At 39.2% G+C, this 21,800-nt stretch overlaps 3 protein-coding genes and 1 long non-coding RNA gene across 7 annotated transcripts; 2 read left to right on the forward strand and 2 right to left on the reverse strand.

The window, feature by feature from the left end:
* Window positions 1-203: 203 nt before the first annotated feature.
* On the forward strand, window positions 204-3,794 carry LOC135674784 (uncharacterized). Of its 4 annotated transcripts, none has more exons than XM_065184951.1 (4): window positions 204-667; window positions 1,762-1,831; window positions 2,070-2,134; window positions 3,241-3,546. In XM_065184951.1, exons 1-3 carry the CDS (start codon window positions 491-493, stop codon window positions 2,126-2,128), a joined length of 306 nt encoding a protein of 101 aa, XP_065041023.1. In that variant the 5' UTR covers window positions 204-490; the 3' UTR covers window positions 2,129-2,134; window positions 3,241-3,546. The 4 variants fall into 4 exon arrangements, with proteins under 4 accessions (XP_065041023.1, XP_065041022.1, XP_065041021.1 ...); XM_065184950.1 differs by lacking the exon at window positions 3,241-3,546 and adding an exon at window positions 3,589-3,794 and having other exon boundaries at window positions 205-667; XM_065184949.1 differs by lacking the exon at window positions 3,241-3,546 and adding an exon at window positions 2,705-2,961 and having other exon boundaries at window positions 205-667.
* Window positions 3,795-4,670: 876 nt separating this feature from the next.
* On the reverse strand, window positions 4,671-5,090 carry LOC135674039 (uncharacterized). Its single transcript, XM_065183449.1, has one exon. It carries the CDS (start codon window positions 5,088-5,090, stop codon window positions 4,671-4,673), a length of 420 nt encoding a protein of 139 aa, XP_065039521.1.
* An 862-nt stretch (window positions 5,091-5,952) lies between these two features.
* LOC135674785 (uncharacterized) lies at window positions 5,953-7,440 on the forward strand. Its single transcript, XR_010513713.1, has 2 exons — window positions 5,953-6,581; window positions 7,096-7,440. It is a non-coding gene; the product is annotated as an uncharacterized LOC135674785 (long non-coding RNA).
* Window positions 7,441-16,647: 9,207 nt separating this feature from the next.
* On the reverse strand, window positions 16,648-19,685 carry LOC135674786 (dehydration-responsive element-binding protein 2B-like). The gene is made up of 2 exons (XM_065184952.1): window positions 19,537-19,685; window positions 16,648-17,818 (listed from the first exon to the last, which is right to left on the reverse strand). Exons 1-2 carry the CDS (start codon window positions 19,563-19,565, stop codon window positions 16,867-16,869), a joined length of 981 nt encoding a protein of 326 aa, XP_065041024.1. The 5' UTR covers window positions 19,566-19,685; the 3' UTR covers window positions 16,648-16,866.
* Window positions 19,686-21,800: the final 2,115 nt, after the last annotated feature.

A 21,800-nucleotide genomic window follows, 5' to 3' on the forward strand; every position in this document is an offset into this window, starting at 1 on the left:
AATCAAATTTTGTAATAATTAAATAATTAAGGATGCAATTCATGCATAAATTATGTAAAATTGATTTAAAGGTGTTTTTAGTGTGAGTTTTATACAAGTTGTTACCTAATTTTAAGACCGTTGGTGGCGGACAGGAGGATGATTTGATGCCGCCACGTGATGGGTGACTTGCAAGTAGTCAATATCTAATCACTCGGAATCCCTTCGCGATGAAGTATTCCCGAAGCAAAAGAAGTTACATTCCCGAATCATCCCTCCCGTCAGATTGCAAATCTCCCACTCTTATTCGCTTCCTTCTCTTCTCTGCTCTGCTCTCCTTTAATGGTCAATCCGCAAGCCATCCGCATCGACTCAGCTGGGCTACACCCCCGCCGTCGCCGTCGAGAGAATCCGGAGTTCCAAGGTCTCCAAACCCGCCCTTAAATCTCTGGCTTCTTTGAACAAGGCCGAGACCTCCACCGCCGCCGCTCTTAGAGACCTCGGACGGGGCATGGACGACCGGGTGCGGCAGGAGGGCCGCGTCCCACTCAAGGAAGTGGTGGCGGACTGCACCCGGCGGTGGTTCCAGGACGCGCTCAAGGAGGCCAGGGCCGGCGACGCGGGGATGCAGGTCCTCGTCGGTCAGATGTACCACAGCGGCTATGGTGTCCTGAAGAACGACCAAAAGGTGAGGGTAATTTCATGCGATGATCTGTTTGATGGTAGGTTCGGTGATTTGGGGATGTTGGTTTGAGTGTTCCCAACTCTGGGGCTGTGTCTCTGTTCACTTGGTGGTTAGGGTTTCGATCGCGGATGGCACCTGATAGCACACAGATGATGAAAATTTTGAGTTCTGTGATTTGTTTGGACCCGTCAACAGCTGATGCACACAGAAGGCAACTTGTTGATTGTATGAGGCGGCTTCGAAATAGGAAGAGCAAAGGATCTGTCGGCTGATTGATTTCTGCCTCTAGTTTCTTGTCTTTCTGAATCAACCGTTCAGAATTTACTTACCGGATCCTCTGATAGACAAGTTTGTCTCTCCGGAAAGCTGTTTTAATTGCTAGATATTCCAGTTATGTTTGGAGCTACTGGAAGTCTAAAACAAGTACTGCCTTTGCTGGTTGTCAATATAATTGTTGTAGATTGTTGACATAATTGCTTCTCAGTTCCCTCAAAGAAAATTCGTCTAAACGATCGGTTTTAGCAGCCTGCCCTAAACTTGTCCAGTCATAGCAATTTCTATATTGACTTTGTACTTTAGACCATTCAGCATAACTAGAAATATATCTTTTATGCTGTGACATCAATGTATTTTGACGCTTTGACATTGAGACGGCAATGATTTTGTCTATTCCAGGGTTATGCTGAATGGGGCACATGTGTGTTCCTGACATAGATCCCACACGTCAGGTTTGTGAGAGAATAATTGACTCGCTGAAAATTTTCAGGGTTGACTCGATCCTCGGGAAAAAAAAGAAACTTTCTGGAGGTTGAGTCAGCATGGGATGTTCTCTAATCTTATCAATTTTGTTGAACCATAAAGCAATCATCTAACTTATCCACTACATGCATGCAGAAGTCTGCACATGCAGTTTGGGAAATAATTAGTCTGAAGATAGTATGATACTGATTTAATGGCATACAACTGTACATTTCTTGCAATGTTCTATTCAATTTTACTAGTTTAGGACCATATATTATGTAGGGTTTATTATTTGTTAAAATGGATGATTAAGTGTTTTCCTTTACAAAATCCCTAATGTGAATTTGATTTTTCAGGCCGATGCTTGGATTGCCAAAGCATCAAAGTACCGTTCATCGGTTTGGAGGGTTAGCGACAAGCGTCCAGGTTTGTCTTCTTCTTCTTCTTTCATCTTGTTTCTCTTCTATTTTACTTTTTATATGCATGGGTGTGTTAGAAATTTTGGGTTGCTTTTTTATTAATTTTTTTGAGGAAGGTGGAGGTGAAAAGCAGCCATGCTTTGTGTTTTTCTCTGTACATTCTTTTGCTGTCATAGCTTTCATAAATTTGTAATCTTCTTTATTTGGATGAGTTTTGTTGCTAATGTCATTGTCATATTTGTTAGGTTACAATGCCAGTGACTCGGATTCTGATGATAATGAGAAGATTGTTATGAAATCATGATCAGAGGTAACTGAAGTTTCTTCGTAAATTTGAAGAAAGATCATAAAAGTAATTCTATCTTTGTAAATGCGCTTGTAGCTGGATTGATCTTATAGTGAGTTGATAGGGTAAGGAAATCACTGACTAGGACTAGTATGATATTATTGCTTATTTAAAATGCTTGAATAAATAAATGAAAGTATATTAGATATGTGAGAATACCAAATTCCTAATGTGATTGTTAATGATAAATGATGTATGATTGAGCTGTGAATGATATCCATGAGTGTTTCTAGTCTGTCTAGTCATATTTTAAGGTAGAACTCTAGGTTCTTGGTTGCTTCTTTTTTTTTGCCCTTTAATGAATCTAATTGTTTGTTAATTTCTTAGTCATACTGATCCTTTCCCTTTAGGTTTTAATAGCTATAGAGCATCCTTGCTCTCTAGTAGAAGATAGGTTTCCATTTGCTTGGAAGAAAAGTTAGCTGCATGTTGAATTTTATTTTATTTTGTGGTTCATTAGCTTGATTCGATGTGTCTGAACTCTGAAGTTTGTTATGATAACTAGTTGCCAACTCTTTGTGTGTGCGCGCCCAGATAACTTTTAATGAATCATGAATTTGCATTCATTGGATGCTGCCCTGTCGTAATTCCCATGCTGATATCTGAAGTCCAGTGTGCATCTACTGCAGCACTTACAGCGATTTTGGGAACAACATGCAAATCCACTGTGGTGCTTCGACATGGTCTTTCTTGCCTCTTCTCTGTCTGTTTTTGGTTTCCAAATAATGAGTTGTAGGATTCAAGTTTTTGAATGTACTTCACCGAGCAATGGAAATTTAAGCTTCATTACAGTCTGAGCTTTGGTTGGTTAGACCAATTTAGTTGCAACATTTCAGAAACTGAAAGCACTTTGTTAACCTTGTGAGATCCCTGGATTTCTACTCTTAAGCAAAAGTTTAAACAACTTCAGCTGAAAAGTCAAAGAACCATTTTTCTCAGCGTAAAAAAGTTTTATGAAGTCAATGATGGCTTTACATTGTCATTCATTGAACAGTCATTTTTTCTTCTCATGTATATACATACAATGAATAGATTAAACCTTCAAAATCTGATATTACTGATTTTTACAGATTAAACTTGGCCACAAGTAGATATGGCAATTCTTGCAAGAACATCTTATTCCAGTCAGAAGCATCCTTAATAGCTTAGTTTTCTTGCATGAGATGGTGAATATCTGAAGATTCCATGCTGTATAGATAAGCTTAGCAACATGAAAGGCCCAAGGATGTTTTCTGCAATAATTGCAGTGAATGGATACCTTAGAACATGATTTCATGTGATTGCCTTCAGCAAGGTTTGTGATTAGATCTGTGTGATCTATTAGGTTGCGAAAAAAACAGATGTGCCAGCTAGCAACACATTCTTCTGTCTAGCTGCAATCAGTTGAGGCCAACTTCAACTTTTGTTCTTGTTTTCAGATCCCAAGACAAAGCAAATGAGTGGGGTTTCCTTCTCCATCACTTGTTGGATGTCAAAGGTAATCTGTCTTCACCCACATTGAGTAAGTATCAGATCAGTGGGTCACCAGTAGTTGTTTAAGATTTAGGATTTAAAAGATTATGTGAACTTCTACTTTATTTTCATCTTTGTGAAGCCAAAATAGATGCAGTTTCTGGTTGCAGTCCTTCTTTGTCTTCTCAACAGCATCTGTTTGGCCATCAATATATGACATAAAGAACCAATCACTGAGAAATAATTGAACTTGAATTGTGGAATAGTTCTTATCCTAAATATCTAGATTACTTGTCTCCATAATTCTTTGCTGTCACTGCATAAAATAATCGATTCTGGAATCATATTCATAGATAGAATATTTTGCTAGACAACCTTTTGGTAATGCTTGCTTGATCCAAGAGTTAATACTCAGTAGGTTCTACTAAATAATGCATAGTATTAGCTGTAGACCTTCAGCCGACAAACCACCTTTATATTAATTCCTCCTCTCTCTTCAATGCATGAAAGGTCTTTCTAGTATAAGGATCACTCTTTTTTTTCTGAAGTTCCTGCAACCATACATTTCCTGGATCCCATTTAATTCTCTTAGGATGATTCAATTTGATTAACATTCAGGACATATTTCAACCAAAATATTAGATTTACTTAGTGGGCCTTTTACCAAATTAATTTTTAATATATTAGTGATGTTGGTGGAGTTGCTATCACTCCAGACAAAAAATGGATTAGGTCATTAGCTGAATTGTTTATTACCCAAATCTATACTTCTCTGTTCATCATGCAATTTACAAGTTTAGAAGCATGCACAATTTTGAATGGCTTTCAATTCCTTTTGATATGTTTTACATCTTTTCTTCTATTTTTTTTCTGTGCTTCCACTCGATCGATCTCTCTGCTTCACTCTGTTCCATATAATAAGAGGAAGAAGTAGAGTTGCATGGATATCCACAAGAACAGCTCGTAATAGAGATAGAAATGTTTTCCGTGCAATTAATCCTTCCTGATTAGACCCATTCCGGCCGCCACGTTCCGGCGGCTGCACCCTTCAAGAGTCCTCGCAAATGCTCTCGAGTTGCGACCGATGTACTCCGACCCGGCCGCTCGGCCGCCGACGATGGATCGGCTTCTTCCCCGACGCAATCTCGGTCGTGTACTCGTCGCCTCCTCGTGTCCTGACCATGGCATGCCTCCTCCTCTTCTGCTCCGGCAAGGTGGGCGCGGGCATGAGGAAGTAAATGCGCCCGCGCTTGAGCTCCGACTCCGGTGGCACGATCAAGATCCGGCGCCCGACGCCTCGGGAGCACGGCCTGGTCAGCACGTGGTTGGGGTTGGCCGCCAGGATCTCCCCGGCGGAGGCGCGGCGGCTGTACTCCTCGACGTGGCCGCTGAGGTGGACGACGCGGACGACGTCGAGCGCCCCGCACGGGAGGACGCAAGCCAAGCAACACCGCAGACTGTTCCCCATCCTAACTTCCTCCCTCCCTCCCTCATCCTGTGGCCATGGTTTATATAAGAGAAGCACTAGGATGCCAAGTAGATTTCGTTCACAGCCATATATGCTTCCACAAGGGCGAGCGGATTCCCAACCTTCGTTAGCTGGTCTCTCTCATTCACTATATTCTAATCCTTCCTCGTCAAGAGCTGCGTCATTGGACTTCCCAAGCTTCTTATCTATCAGAATGCTAATCCAACACAGTACCACTCTTGCGAGCTGTCTCCTTTGACCTCACCGCTATCATAATTTTCCCGTCAGATTAAGGTTTGAGTGTCAAATTATTGTGATCTTAGGTGGATCTCCCTCCGGTGTGCTGTAACACAGGTGTCTTTCTAATATCTAAGCGGCCTGCAATATCAAATGAATTCACGCCGCTGCTCACACGTCTTCCGGATTACAATAACCAGGACTCTACTTGTTTGTTCCTAACCATCGCAGAAGAAATATGTGTGTGATATAGGACACACACATTCGAGATTGTTTTGGGTGATCTGCATAGCAATTTTCCCTAAACACTTTACAGAGCAGACTTGAGTTTAGTAAATGTAGCAACTTACTGTCATCTGTAATCTCAACTCGCGCTCTCCATTGCTTATCATCTGAGCTTAACTCATTCTGAGGGCAACTCCACGAGGGAGTGAAGTAAACACAAAAACAGAAAACAAAAAGGAAAGCAGAGAAACAGAAACAAAGGTGGGTCGTGGTACGGGCGCGGTCGCACGTGCGAGGCTCGAAAGCCCGAAGCTTCGTGTCGGGCACCGATCGACACGGTGTCCCGCGTTATTTTAGGTCGCCGATCCGATTCCATTCCCGCCGCGGTATTCCCCGTTCTCCTCCCTCAATTATAAGCGGCTGGCCGGATGCTGCGGTCGTCCGTCCGCTCCTCTGCGTTCTTTCGTTTCGTTCAGTTTTATTTTCTGACTTATCGACCTGTTGAACAAGCACTTTGTGCGAGCACTGATTTCTTACCCGTCACGGATTGCTTCTCCGCGATTGCGTCGCCGATGGGACCCACCGTCGCGCCTATCTGTGAGAGGGCGAACGACCGCGGTTTTCCGTTTGTGAGTAATGCATTGCTTACCCTTCCGGGGCTGCGATTGGTCTTCGTTGGGACCCACGGTCCTTCGACTCTGCGGACGTCACTTGGGACTCTTCATCTCGAGGGCTCGCTGGGTAACCGCCTCCGTATACGCGTCATGCAACGTGTACTTACCGTCCACATTCTTGGTGAGTCGTTCCCAGCATATACGCTGTTCGTCGCGCTACTGAGCCACGCTGGCGGTGACCAGACACCGACTCCAATCTCGCGCTTCAGAAGCGTAACCAATCTTCTTCTTTCCTTCCCCTCTCTCTCCGTCTCTCAATCTTCTTCTTCTCCTGGTTTCCTAACCCTCTCTTTCCCACCACCTTCTCTCTCTATCCTTCTTAGACGACGTCCGTTGGCGGCGATCTCCATAATCGGTGAGCTTGATGTCTGTTGTTGATGCAATTTCTTTTTCCTTTGGTAGCTTGATGCCAGTTATTGATGCGATGCCTGTTCTGTTGGGTAGTTTGACGTCGGTTCTTGATGCGTTACCTGTCCCCTTGGGTGGCTTGATGCGGGTCCTTCATTAAACCAAAAGAAATTATACCAAACGATCATCCCAAGAGGGCAGGCATTGTATCGGTTCTTGACATCAAGATACCCAAGATGACAGTCATCGCATCAAGAAACGATAACAAGACACCCAAGAGGACAGGCATCGCATGAGTAATCTCCATCAGAATTAGATCGAAAGGTTTCTTCGGATATCTTCCGTCTTTGTTTCTTGAATTCGTCGTACGTGTTTGGGTTCCGTAGATTAAGGATTTTTTTGTGCGTTTCAAGTTTGGGTTTCTTTGATTTCTCGTCGTTCTCGGGGTTCTTTGGATTAAGGTTTCTTTTGTACCTCCCGTCTCCGTTTCTTTGGATTCGTCATTAAGATTGGGGTTCCAGAGATTATGCCGTCTCTGGTTTTTGGATGAAGACCGGGGCAGGACGAAACACGCCAAAGATCCTCGTGCCAAAGCGGCCGCTGTATTCTTTAAAGAGCAAGAACGGCCCACAGCCATGAGGAAGTTGCACAAGAATGACCTCGGAGGAGCAACTTTTGGCTGCAAGGGCATGACGGTAGAATGGTGCCTTGCCTTCCAATGCAATTGTGTGGTGAGTGACTGACCCATAGCAATTTTCATTTTAGTTGCTTCTTTCTCTAGTATTAGACGTCAAAATTGGCTTTAGGGCTATATAATTTGTCCATGCTTCTAATGACATATATGGTTTCTTGTTGATTCTGTTTAACTTCTCCACATCTTTACCCATCTGCTTAATGGTAAAACCGAGTGAACGTTACTTGGTGATCTAGTAATGAATGTGGACCCTATAAACTTGCGTGGCAGAGTTGCCTTCTAATTTCTCAATCATGAGGAACTTCAAACTATATGAATGATTCGTTCACCTCCTTTCTTTATGAATGGTTATGGCTAAAACCTTATTTGCCTTAGCATGATTCACTACTGCACAGGTATACATGCTGCATATGCTAAAACATCTTTTACTGTTGCAATTTTTTTATTGACTCGATACCAAATAATTTGTAAACTCACTTGCATAACATCTTGCTGTTAAAGATGGTAATATACTTTGGTGTTTAAGCATTATAGCAAGAATGAAATTGAAAAAAAAAAAAGAGAGAGAGAGAGATAGGATCAGAGACATGTTCCCATAAGATGTAATCAAATGCAGGGTTATGTTGTAGCAAGTACAACATGCTTTAGAAACTTCTTTTGTGGTCTGAGATTTAACAACGGATCTTAACTTGTGGTTAATTCTGAATTCTTCGACCACCGGAGTTTTGAGTCTTCTTAAACCTCATGCCTTGGACATTTTTATTTACAGCTAAGACCTAAGAGAACCAAAAACATATTCTAGTATCTAAATGGTTAAGTAATCCAGTTAAAAGGTTTGGTGTTACCCATACTCCTTACAACAGCAATCCTTGTATCACATTTTCCTTTAACTACTACCTTCCGAGTTCCGTCCCACTCCAAACCTGGTATTTGCTCACCTTTCTTCCTTTTATTTTGTTTTGGTGAAGAATTTGCTTGTTACCCTCCCAAGAATCAAGCTCCTGCATCGGAGTGTTCCCCTGGTGAATACTTGCAATTGTCATGAGTTCACCAACGTTAAAAGTACTCTACAAATTTCTTGTCAGCCGTAGTTAACAAAAATTAGCATTGCTGACCTTAGCTACCTTTTTTCACTTAATAGAACAATCTGATTAGACTTTTTCAACCAATAACTTACAGGATCAGAATCAAAAGCAAAGGTGGCCTCTCAATTTTCAATCATGATGAACTCCATTAGATTTACTTGTCAAGGCCGTTTAGGAAAGGTTATAATTTTTTTAAATATTAACAAAAATAAAGTCATGCTATATCAACTATATCTTTTACCGCTTAAGTCTGCTAGGATCACTAGCCAAACCAATTGCAAATATTTTTTTGTCTTTTTATTTGTTAATGTTGGTATAAGAGAAGATGAGAAATAGAAGCAAAGAATAATGACATAAATTAATAAATTGTTATTTTTACTAAATATATTATATATACATAAATATACTTTGTAAACATTAGTTGATGATTTAGATAATGAAATTTTTAAATAGAAAATGGTGTTTTTGAAATATAAAATGTTTACAGGGTGTTGATATTGGATACAGTACCTGAAAAAATAAAGGTTGAGTTAGACAGTTCAGGAATATTTATATTTTTTTACACCATTCAAATAAGTTGATTGTTGAAATTATCAAGTGTATGGTAATTCTTCATGGTTAAAAAATGATGTATTGTATTGTATATATGTATATACATATGTATATATATATATATATATGTATGTATATATATATATATATATATATGTATGTATACATATAGATATATATATATGTATGTATACATATAGATATATATATATATGTATGTATACATATAGATATATGTATGTATACATATAGATATATGTATGTATACATATAGATATATGTATGTATACATACATATATGTATGTATACATATATATATATATACATATATTTAATCGTTAGAATTTTACCTTAAAATGATAATTGAAAACTTTAGAGGTAAGGATAGATTAGTAGTAAAATTTGGAAGATTTTTGTTAAAAAGTTTGGAATTATTAGTTTAAGATAATGTTTTTTTTATCTTTATTTAGTTGTAGCTTATATTTCTTTTGGCATAGACTTCGACACTTTCGTCTATATTTTTTTATCCATATTTTGATTTTAATTTTTTAACTTTGTGTGTGCATGTGTGCTGTGATAATACTGTAACAAGTTCCTGCGTTAAACTATGTTATGTTATAAGTTCTATTTCTTCTTGTTCTCATTCTTATTAGATTCTAAGATTATAAAAACAAACAACCACTAAAAATTATACTGGTATGTGTTCTAAAGATGGATGTCTAAGGATGACATGACAAATGAGCTATGATAGTTATGGATGCTTTGACCTCATTTTTGTTATCTCTTTAACTTTTGCCATTTTGAGTTCCTAGCAACATCATTTCAATTTCTGTACTTACAAACACAAGGTTTTGTAACGTTACGACTTACATAACATGATTCTCAGTAGATTGAGGGTGAGATGGGGAATTGTTCTTGTAATACTGTTAGAAATAGATGCCATAATCAGAACGTGTTAAGTTGTCTTCCCTTATCTTTCTTTCACTTTTGAAAGAGTCTTTTTTTTTTTTTCTGTGAATCATATTTCTGATCTTTAGATGTGGCTACTAGCTTGGTTTTGTAAGAAGTTGCATCTGAACTCAATTGTGTCTCAAAGAAAATAGGCTTCCATTAACATCCAGTGTGGCAAGAAGCTGAGATAATTGTTTAAACCCTCAGCCCTGATGTGTTTTCCTGTAGATATACAAAACTTTTCATGCATTTTAAAAATGTAGGGAAAGATTGAGTCATATAATTTTATTACAGGACAAAAGTTTGAAATTCATAGTCTTGCAAGTCATATGTTCGAACAATGTTGTTCCTCGCTACATCATTGAATTGTTGCTATCTATTGGTAGCTTGGAATGGGCATCAACATCTTTTTACATTATTATTCTCTTGATTGGGAAAGAGGATTCTTTATTTGTTGGTTGAAGATAGTGGATTTTTTAATTGATTAATAGACGAAAAACAATTATGATATTTAGTCACTGTTGTGGTGACTTGATTGATATCGATGAAAAATGTGCTTATCTTATTATTCACTAAAATAGCTTTCTGGAAGTACTGTTTTCGTCCTTACTGTTGTGGCGTCAGAATTAGCTGTGTGCCTAAAAGTTTGCATGTTCAAAATTAACTTCTGAGAGGATTTAAAACTTGTTCGATCATTGTCCTAATTATTTGTCATTTAGCTCTTCTAAGTGATGTCGCTCATTGACGAAAATATGTTAGTTCTTCTATTGTTGCCATACATGTGAATATTACCTTACCAATGTTGCTCTTATCATTTTGTTATATCCCTAACAGGAATCATGTGTAGCATTTATTATATTTTGTTTGATTCTATTGCCAAATTGTTCATTTTGTCTAATCTATTATTTACTTATACTATTTTAGGTGTTAAAATTTTTGAAGTATAATCTTTAAACATGAAACATGTGCAACTTCAATAATTTTGATACTCATTAATTTTAATTTTGTGTGTCAAATGATATTAAAAATCTTCATTTCTATCGAAGGATTGATTGTGTACGTCATTTCTAGTGAAAGGGTTGTATTTCTAAGCAATTGTTTATCCTATGGCTTAGTTCAGTCGGTTTTGAATCACTAAAGAAAAAATATTTTATTGTATTGACGGATTTTGATAAGGGTACAACATTTGTTTATGAATTACAATGATATTAAAAAATAAAATAAAATAAATCCCACTTCTTCTGTAACTTGGGGTGTGAGAAAGGGAGGGGGGAGAGGAGGAAAGTAGAGGGGTGAGGAGGAGAGAAGAGGAGAGGGATGAGGAGAGAAGAGGGGGAGAGGAGAGGGGGGAGGGGAGAGGGGAGAGTGAGGGGGTGAGAAGGAGAGGAGATGAGGCGGAGCGAGGGGGGAATCTCTCCTTCTCACCTCCTGTCCCTCCCCTCTCCTTCTCACCTCCTGTCCCTCCCCTCCCCCTTCCTCATTCCCTCTTCTCTCCTCTCCTTCCTTCTCATCCCCTCCCTCCCCCTTCTCATCCTTCCTCATTCCCTCTTCTCTCCTCTCCTTCCTTCTCATCCCCTCCCTCCCCCTTCTCATCCCCTCCCTCCCCCTCCTCATCCTCCTCATTCCCTCTTCTCTCCTTCCCTCCCCCTCCCTCCCCCTCTTCTCTCCTCTCCTTCCTTCTCATCCCCTCCCTTCACCTCCCCCTCCCTCCCCCTCTTCTCTCGTCTCCTTCCTTCCCCCTACCAGTCCTATCATCCCTCCCTTCACCTCCCTCCTCTGTTAGTCCCTCTTCCTTCCCGTGTATTGTACCTGCAAAAGGAGTCACCATGACACGAAAATTATCAGAGTATGTCCGATGTCTGTTCAACATAACAGAAAATAATTAATAATAGGGAACTAACTCATCTTCAGCAAAACTATCATGACACGAAGACAAATTATATTTAAAATTAAATATCGACATGCTCAATGTCAAGTTTGGATAATATCATCATACAATTTAAAATATAATGTTTCTCTATAAATTATTTTATTTAATTTAGGCAAAAAAAGGTTGATACATCATTTCACAGATTAACTAATTAATCACCGAAAACAAATACCAATTTCTTCCTCGATACTAGTATAACGTACTACAAAATTACGTGTTGGTTAAATACGTCCATCAGCACTCACAGTCCATTACATAAATGCATAAAAACAGTTGATCCTCCAGCAATCTTTGTTACTTTTAGTATATCATCTATTTTCACATGATGTCTACAATATGCATCCCGAAAAATTAGAAAAAACATAAAACATAATTAGAAGAAAGAAATTTTAACATAAACTTGGGCATGCATTAATCACTTTAAAATGTGTATCATCAAATCAAGCAAGATTAAAAAAAAAATTGGTCTCATGGTGACATGCATTAATCACTTTAAAACAGTTATTTTAGTTGGTAATACGTTCAAGATTTCTTTAAAAAAGTCAAAATATCTAAAATTTTATATATTTTTTTAAATTTTGTACCGTACCAATATATCAAGATTTATTTGATTCGATATAATATCAATGTCTAAAAATACTTAAATCCATTTAAAAATACTTTTTAAAAAAATTACATGACTTAACATCAAAAGCTGAAATATATGGTTCATCTTATCATAAACTGATTTTTCTTTAAAAGTATCTCATAATAATTCCTATAAGTTTTAGCTAAAAATGATGTTTAAATTTATAAATCTGAAGTATTGGACAATGACTGTACTGTTTTATGTACATACTATCCTCCTGTATGTACATATTATGTACATAAAGGAGGATAATATGTACATATTATGTACATACAAAAGTTTTATGTACATATTTAAATTTTATGTATTGTTTCTAAAATTTCAGCAGTTTTATGCTTTTATTTCAATCCAATGAGTTCAAGTAATCCTCTTTGAGACTCCATCAACACTACCAAAATTTTTTGGTTTAACAAGAAATTCTAACAATCAGCATTAAAAGCAAAAATCTATGATATCACTTGGTATGCCCCATTTTGATACGGAACAAAAAAAAATCTGATACCGTCCATCCAGTAGCGAGCGATCATATGTTGACGATCGATCGATTGACGGATCGATAGATATCTGGCGATCAGTATAGAATTAAAAAAAACCTGCTTGACACAAACTCTTATCCATGCATGTCTTTCTTTAACGCTGTCTTTAATTTAAGAAAGTAATGAAAATAACAGTCATGTACTAAAAGCAAGTTGAACAAACTGACTAATAAAATTGTACATCCAACATCTTTAAATTTAATGTGGAAAGGAAAAACATTTCTCTGCAGATATAAGCGGTTCTATTCAAAATAAATGAAAGAGCAAAAAAAGTTCTATTGGAATGCTACAGAAAGCATGGACATTGGACACTAATTGATAAAATGACCGAGATATCAATAATAAAAGAGTTCTATTGGTACAGAAAGCATGGACATTGGACACCAATTGATAAAATGACCGAGATATCAATAATAAAAGAGTTCTAACTTCTAACCTCTAATGCACACGAGCACAAAATAAAAAAAGAGTTCTATTGGAATGCTACAGAAAGCATGGACATTGGGCACCAATTGATAAAATGACCGAGATATCAATAATAAAAGAGTTCTAACCTCAACCTCTAATGCACATGAGCACAAAATAATAAAAGAGTCCCATTGGAATGCTACAGAAAGCATGGACATTGGACACCAATTGATAAAATGACCGAGATATCAATATAAGCAAACAGAAGATGCATTAAAAAGGGAAACTTATGTAATATATCTAACCTCTAATGCACATGAGCACAAATTAAAAAATATGCTGATTTTTGACAGATTTATAGGATGACAGATACATCATAAACAAAATAATAAATTGAAAAAGCACAGATAACTACCTTCATGAAATCATATAGAGCAAATACCAGAAAAGAAGGCTTTAACACCAATCTAACAGGTGAAGTTGTGGAAAAGTACAGCCACCAGTGACTAACTAGAGAAGAAAATCATAACCACGCTGGAAATTGTAATTGGCATGGATCATCAGCAAAAGATTAATAAGAAATTTTTAGAGTTAAAACCTACGGCAACAAATTTTAGACTAAATCCGCCCATGTTGTTCTGCTGTCTCCAATCACATAAAAGAGGCTGGACCTTTTTTAAACATAGTTTTGGATAGTCCAGGACCCCTCAGGTCTGGCCAGCCACCATGCCACCAATAACAAGGCATGTATGGACCATTGCATTTTCTCTGTGGCTATTGACTCACAATCAGTTGCAGGACATCACAAAGGCAACCATTGCCATTAAAAAGGACCTGATACGCCAGCCACGCACTCATACACCCGTCCTACAGGACCATTTACTGATTTTGCAGCCCTTGCTCAAACGTTGGCCTGACCCAAACTCAGCCAGTCATGCCTTTCTTTCTTTCTTTTTACACATTAAAACTGAAAGACAAGGACCTGAAATCATTAACCCGTATTGCTCGAAAAAACACTATGCAGAACCTTATGTTTTATATACATCTAGACAATTCTAAAACTTTATGCACCTTATGTTTTTTAAAATATAAACAAAGACCACATAATAATTCTCCATATATGATAAATATTTCAAAAATTGTCACATTTGCCTTCAGAACTTTACTTATAATGTATTTCTTTGTGTGTGCTCCATGAGTTATTTAAATTTTCCAATATCTCAAAAACTATAACTCCTTCTACGCAGCCAGTCCCTCATAGCAATATTGTTTTAATTTGATTACTAGACCGTCTTGATACACCCACATCAAGGAGTTGCCCAAAAAAGAGATGGGAGAGCTAATAAGGCAGTAGCCTAACTTCGAGGGAGATTTGGTTATTGAGCAATGTAGTTTAGAGCTTGGCTCAAATGTAAAAGAATACAAAATCAAATAAAAACAAACATATGAGATTTATTAGCAAGGCAGAGGCTGATGGTGGTGAAAAAAATGAGAAAGGCATTATCGTTCTACTAGAATAAAGAAAGATGCAAACAGATTAAAATCGAAATGGTTCAAAAAAGATACAGACCGATGAAGAGAATTATTTAATAAAAATCATAAAAATAACCTAGTAGTAGAGTTAGAATATTATAATACAACTGAAATTGTAGGTTCCTGAGAGAAAAAAAATAGTACACATGAGAAAGATGTAGCATTCATAACATAGAACTTAGGCATGCCTAACAAGCTTGAAAACCCAATTAATATAGTGCATTGAAAATTTCAAAACATATGTTCTTTCCTATCTTAAGAAACATGATTTAATGTAATCACTACCCAATATACATTATGTTTATTGCTCATCTTTGATGATTATATGTACCGTAACATTATATCACTACCCTAAATACTCCGTTGCATGTAAATAAAGAGACCCTTTCTTTTCCTTAAACACGCGAAAAGACCAACAAATACAGGCAAGAAAATCAAGAAACGCCAACGGGCTTATGTCCCGAATAGGGATTAGGCTCCAGGTTTCGAGAACGCCAACTGACTGATCAAGGCGCAAGGGACAAACGCGACGATGGACAGCAGCAGGGTCGAAGAACACGGGGAACGAGTCAAGAAAGGGTAAAACAGACGAGGACTGAAACGCCAGGAACTCATTTCCTTGGTCCGGATCAGATTCCATGTTTCGAGAACGAGGAATGATCAAGACTCCAGGGCCAAACGCGACGGCGGACTGCGGCAGGGTCCGAACACGTGGCACCAGTGGAGAGACAGAGAGAGAGAGACAGAAAGAGAAAGAGGAAGAGAGAGAGAGAGAGAGACAGAAAGAGAAAGAGGAAGAGAGAGAGAGAGAGACACAGACAGAAAGAGAAAGAGAGAGAGAGAGGGAGAGAGAGACACCACGAAGTCATTCCAAGAACACCCGACTAACCAAGGCTCCAAGGGCAAACGCGACCGTAGACTGCAGCAGGGCCCAAGATCACGTGGAACGAACGAAGAGAGAGAGGGGAGAGAGAGATAAAGACTCAAGAAACCCCACGAACTCAACCCTTTGATTCGGATTACATCCTACGTTTCAAGAACACCGAGAGATCAATAGGCCGTGGCATACACGGCAACAAGTTACGGCAGAGCCTAAGAAAAAGCAGGAACGACCGACGAATGACGGGGAGAGATACTCACGAGGGCGTAAGGCGAGGCGGGGTACTTGGCAACAAAGTCCGGTAGCGAGCTTGAACGCGGCCTTGGACTCGCGGGAGTCGTCGGCGTCCCGTATCGGCCGGACCCAACTCTCTGGAATGCCTCCAGCCAGGCCAAATCTGGCGGCCATCGAACCCTTTGATTAGGGTTTTCGTGTTTGGCGACTGGCGAAAGGGGGAAGATACGTAGGGTTCAGGGAGGGAGAGAGAGAGAGAGAGAGAGAGCGTGTCCACGGGAAGGCGGAAGAGGGTCTACTTAGCACAGTTAAAATACGTCGCGCGGGCCCACGCGCACCGTAGCCTTCTACCGTAGCCTTCTGTTCTCTGATCTTGATCTTGATGTTGTGGAGGTTCCGCGAGCCATGGGTGCCCATATCTACATGAGAATGTGGCACCCACGGGGTGACATGGGTGGCCACGTCAACTTGGATTATTATGTGAGAAATGTTGCATTTTGGATCGTCGACTCTTGGTTGACAATATTTATTTTTTTGTTATTATATATTGATATATCTGAAGGAATGGAAATAGCATGTCACTTACGTGACGATAACGAGCCTTGCAGCAAATCCTCCAAGGAGATCCCTAAAATCCAAAATTCCACAGTGAAGACACAAGTTTAAGCATAAGACCGACATAATCTACAGCAACTCATTATAGCGGAAAGCTATACAAAGCTTATATAAAACAAAATGCCTAAGACCTCGCACTCGCCAAAAGGACGACAGAAAGGGAAGGAAGACAGAACAATTCTCGCCTCCTAGAAAAAATACACAGAGAACGAGAAACTATGCTGAATAGGAGAACGACGGATCTTCTAAGATTTGTACCATCTCTCGGGGCTTGAAAGCAAGTCTGCACAAGAAATTCCAAAGTCCACAGTATTGGGCGTTTCCCCCGGGCCGTATTCCCAGTCTTCACCCAGGGACCTTAAAAGAGTATCGCTATAGTCAAAAGGATTTTGCTCAATGTCCCATACTGTTGGGGCATCTGTATGCCTAACGTCCAACGACATGTCCACAGGATCAGTGCACTGCCAGTTTGTTTCTCTACCAACAGCACCAAAATGGTCAGCGTCACTGTTGTCAGTATCGGCGCCCATAATTCTCAGCATATCTTCTATGGAGAATTCACCTTCAGGTGCATCAGACTGATAAAGCTCCACATTGCAAGCATCGGCTACGAATGATGGTTCCTCATTACGTCCACCCTCATCTTCTAATTCCACTGTTGGAAACTCGATAATGCTCTCCCGGGAGCCAGAGACATTCATACGATCGGAATGAGCCTCATCTTTCAGCTTGGTAATAAGAAATTTGATTTGGTCTGCACTGGACACGGAGGCACCAATCGCATCGGAATGATGCAAGGTTGTGGTAGACTCGCTCGAATCCCTCCTCACAACTCCAGGCAGATTGATGCGGGCTGAAGTTCCATACATGGCTCTTGCAGCATCATCGTAAGCTAGAGCAGCTTGGACTGCAGTTGGGAAGGTTCCCAACCAAAGGCGATTACCGCGATTTGGTTCTCGAATCTCAGCAACCCACTTGCCCCAGGTGCGCTGTCTTACACCGCGGTATCTACAACTGCGGTTTTCCGGTCCTCCTTTGCCTCGCATGCAACCTTTCTTTGATCCCTTTGCCGGAGGTTTTCGAATTCGCTTTTCACCATCAATGGAACACTGAAGCTGGCGATTATGCTCTCTCCACCGAGCAATAGTCTCTGCCACAGAATGAGAGCCATTCCTCCCCCTGCGTACTTTCCTTGTCCTGAAAAAAAGGGCAAACAGATTTAGCACTCAGGTAAAACAGCAGAAAACATAAATAAACATTAACAACAACGAAAAGAGTAAGTATTCACATTTCAATAACAGAATAGATGAACACAGAGAGAACTCAGGTCAGGGAGCTACTCTCAAGATCGATGCTCTTCCAACTCTGTAATCAAGCTACGCATGACGTTCTAGCAAACTTAAGTCATCATGTAACACCTATTGACTCTTAACACAACAACTCAAGATCAAACCACAAACATCTATAACTTATGTAGTTCCTCTGAAGGAGCCAATAAATTTGTCATGCGACAAAAATTACCATCCATATAACTACTAAAGAATCCTTTGTGGCACGACTACGTCCCAATTTATCGGTGTTCTTGACATCTATAGATAATGTAGTTTGAGTCACGCTTGAGTTGTGCATGACAACTGATAAAGCCACAGCCAGGGAAAAGACCAATAAATTGGTCCAAAAACAGTTGATCGTACCACCGCAGATTCTTCAATTAAAGTCTCTGGAACGCTTGTTTCACAAAGAACCTCTCTCTGTGTCCAAATAGAAACCATTAGATTCTAAGCCCATATTCACCAATGGGATGAATGTCAGGTTCTTTCTCGATGCAAAAACCCACATTGTTCGGACAATACACGTGCAACAGAGAGAGAGAGAGGAAACAAAAAACAAAAAAACCTCATGCACTCCTCGGTTTACTAGCATAGCAAAGTTCAGGAAGAAACGAAGGCACAATTATATGGGTTAAACAACAACAACCTTTCCCTTGATTTAAATGACCTTCTTCCTAAAGAAGAAGCAACCTCCTAATCTAACCTTCAACTTATCTTCAATGGCATGTTTAAAAAAATTACACCGGCAGATATCAAATAGTAACATAATGATATCAACTTCCAATTATCACTTCCATAATTTGACATCATAACGAAACTGAGACTAGAGTATCAAGCATCCATGACATGGTGAGTCCATAATGCTTTAACAAAAATACAGAGATGATGACTGATGAAAAATCTAAAGCAACCAAAATACTATTGGCTTGCCTCAAACATGGCAACATTGGCATCCAAAGAGACACAAAGCATAAAAAGCATTTACTTAGCTGAATCCTTCAGCTTTCTAATTATTACAAGGCAGGAGACCCTCAAAAAGAAGCAAGACCTTACTTCCCGGACAAGGTGAAACAAAAAGACAAAAGACTCAGGTCAATCTCAATCCTAAGCTAGCTATTCTCTTGGTGGAAAACTCGCTCACAACAATCAGTCAAAAAATTGACATATATAAATTTAAAAGAAACAATCAGCTGCATCACAAATTGTAGGATGATGAAGTCGCATCACCAGCGATCTATTTTTTACCTAAAAGTCTCTAACTATTCTAGAGGAGAACAAAACCTTGATCTATGTTCCCAAAGCGAATCAGAGAGCCAAATCGTTGCGCTCGCATAGCCTCACAAGATCCCACGGCTCAATCGCCCTCTGTCGTCTGCGACAATAAAACGAAAGGAAAAAAATAAACCTAGACTTGTCTCGACCAAGTTGCTTCGCGAAAAGCAAGTTCCAACGACAAAGAGAAAGCAGACAATTAACACGACCAACAAGCCACATCTGATTCCGATGGAGAACATGATCGAGAGAAGAAGCCTTTAACCAACAAATCGTAGAAAACAGAGAGCGTGAAATAAACCTCTTCTTTACCTATTAGGCTCCATCATCATCATGACCATGCTGTTCCTTCCTCCTCCTCGGATTAGGGCTACTGTCCCTCCACATTGAGGGGCTCAACTAATTTTCTGATACGATGAAAGACGAAGGGTTCACCCCCTGCTTCTTATATAGGGGTCGCGAAATCCTAGTTGTCACGTGGGAGGCGCCGTGTCGCCGACTGCGACGCGAACTCGGCGCGTGTCGATGCGAAGCTTCCAGAAAGACGATGAGCTGCTGGTACGTACATAAGCTGTTGCGTAGCTGCTATAGCTGACATGGTATATACCCGCGCCGTACACGTGGGCGCTGACGTTTACGCACGTGGTGTGTCGCGCATCTCTCTACGTGTACGTTTCGCGGACCCACGGGTTCGACGACGGACGGTCGAGGATCGCCCTTGGAGCTTATCCGTCCGATATCGGACGGAAGGTCAGGATTGATGGGTCGAAAGAAAGTCTTTACGTCGCTATGCGATGATTGTTGTGCTGGTTAAGATCTAATTTGGAATTCCACGTGTAGCGTCTTATAAGGTAAATAAAAGACTAAATATTTAATACATTGCACAAAATCCTTCCGATGGATGCACTATTCTTTAATTATAATTATTATCTTGATAAATTAAAATTATTAGGTTTGATCGTAACGACATGTCAATTAGGTCTTTGATGTCAACACGATATATAACGTGACGTTTTCTTTGTTTTCACTTCTTTCTTGGTATCATACAAATAAGGGTGATTGCTCTAGAAAATATTTATATTTTAATTATTTTTCAATCGATATATCTTATTTTATTTTTTTGAAATAGTATCTCTAATTTTTTAAATATTTAAATTATTTATTTATTTTTTGTCTCTTACAGTTTTTTCCGACCGTTTTGGCCACAATAATAAAAATATTGCCTACTTGTAAATATTATAAATTATCTAAATAAACTTCTAACCTCAACCAAATTAAGTACAATCCTAAATTTATAATATTATAATGATTTATAGACAATGACATTCAAAGAGATAGAGACACGATGTAATGTCACTTATAGTGTCTTTTCATAATATTTTTAGTATTTTCAATATATCAATAAAATTTTATAAATATTATTTTTAAAAATCATAAATGAATCAAATGAAAACATTGTAACGGTTGTAAATTGGTTAAAAAAAGGAAAATTTTGATAAAATTTTATATTGTTTATGAAAGGAACTTATCATTTAAAGCCCTTCCTTACTATTCACGATCACTTAATATTTATAATCTCTTAGAATTTTAATAAAATAATATTTTATTATTCATAATCGTTGAATCTCGTATTTTGAAGATGAAATCAATTTATAGTGTATAGGATTTGACCTGCGTTTTAAGTGACGTAGGAAGTTTTGATCAATGATGGACAATTAAAGTATGAATAATCATGTTGACCCAGAGGAAAACATAGAAGATTAGACGTCACACTTAAGGATCGGTCGATGTATCGGCATAAGGCTTCAGGCCATGAGTTTGGGCATCGACCCAAGAAGAGCGGAAATTACATCAAAGATATCGTAGTTGCAGAGGTTAACTGGCCTTTTGGACAATAGGCCACAAGAAAGGACGATGCACCGAAGATTCGAACGAAGCATTGATAAACAAATGACATGTCGAACAACATTTGATTAGCTTTATAATAATTGTATATATCGAAGAAGGTTTTAAGTGTGTAGGATTAACTATGATAGCGATCAAGAAGTTCGAGATTTTGGGAATTCGAGAGTTCGTTGGAAGTCTAGATGTTCATCGAAGGTTCTACCGGAATTGACCGAGAAGTCAATGAGCTTGCCAAAGAAGCTCGTTGGAACTCGCCGAGAAGATCATCGTAAAGTCTATGAGCTTGTCGGGAGTCCGTCGGAACATTGCCGAGAGATTGTCGGAAGTTTACCGGAAGATCGCCAGAAGAAACATAGACTTACCGAACTTATTTAGCTTAGTATATACTTTAAAATTCGTAATTAGCACATAATCGAGTTAGAATTGATCCAATTCAAATGTGGGCCAGTTGGGCCAAAGTTTAGGCTGTGTTGGGCCAAGAGAAATGGCTCAAACAGTAACCTAACGGGTGAAACCGTCGTGACACAGTCTTAAGACCGTGTTAGGCGATGGTACCGCCCAAACTCAATCTCTGAGGCTGTCAGGCAATGGTACCGCCCAATGGTAGGGTGTCAGGCGATGGTATCGCTAGGACCCGGAAACCTGGGATGAAACACTTATATGCTCCAAGT

The sequence above is a fragment of the Musa acuminata genome, chromosome BXJ1-5 (genome assembly GCF_036884655.1).
Source record: "Musa acuminata AAA Group cultivar baxijiao chromosome BXJ1-5, Cavendish_Baxijiao_AAA, whole genome shotgun sequence".
Taxonomy (NCBI): Eukaryota; Viridiplantae; Streptophyta; class Magnoliopsida; order Zingiberales; family Musaceae; genus Musa; species Musa acuminata.

Bases quoted from the DNA above. Each gene is read 5' to 3' on its own strand.
- LOC135674784 (XM_065184951.1), top strand. From the start codon at position 491: ATGGACGACCGGGTGCGGCAGGAGGGCCGCGTCCCACTCAAGGAAGTG. The intron at 668-1,761 runs GTGAGGGTAATT...TTGATTTTTCAG, and splicing joins TCCTGAAGAACGACCAAAAG to GCCGATGCTTGGATTGCCAA. The intron at 1,832-2,069 runs GTTTGTCTTCTT...CATATTTGTTAG, and splicing joins GGTTAGCGACAAGCGTCCAG to GTTACAATGCCAGTGACTCG.
- LOC135674786 (XM_065184952.1), bottom strand. From the start codon at position 19,565: ATGGTCATGATGATGATGGAGCCTAATAG. The intron at 17,819-19,536 runs GTAAAGAAGAGG...CCTTTTTTTCAG, and splicing joins ATGATGATGGAGCCTAATAG to GACAAGGAAAGTACGCAGGG.
- LOC135674039 (XM_065183449.1), bottom strand. From the start codon at position 5,090: ATGGGGAACAGTCTGCGGTGTTGCTTGGCTTGCGTCCTCCCGTGCGGG.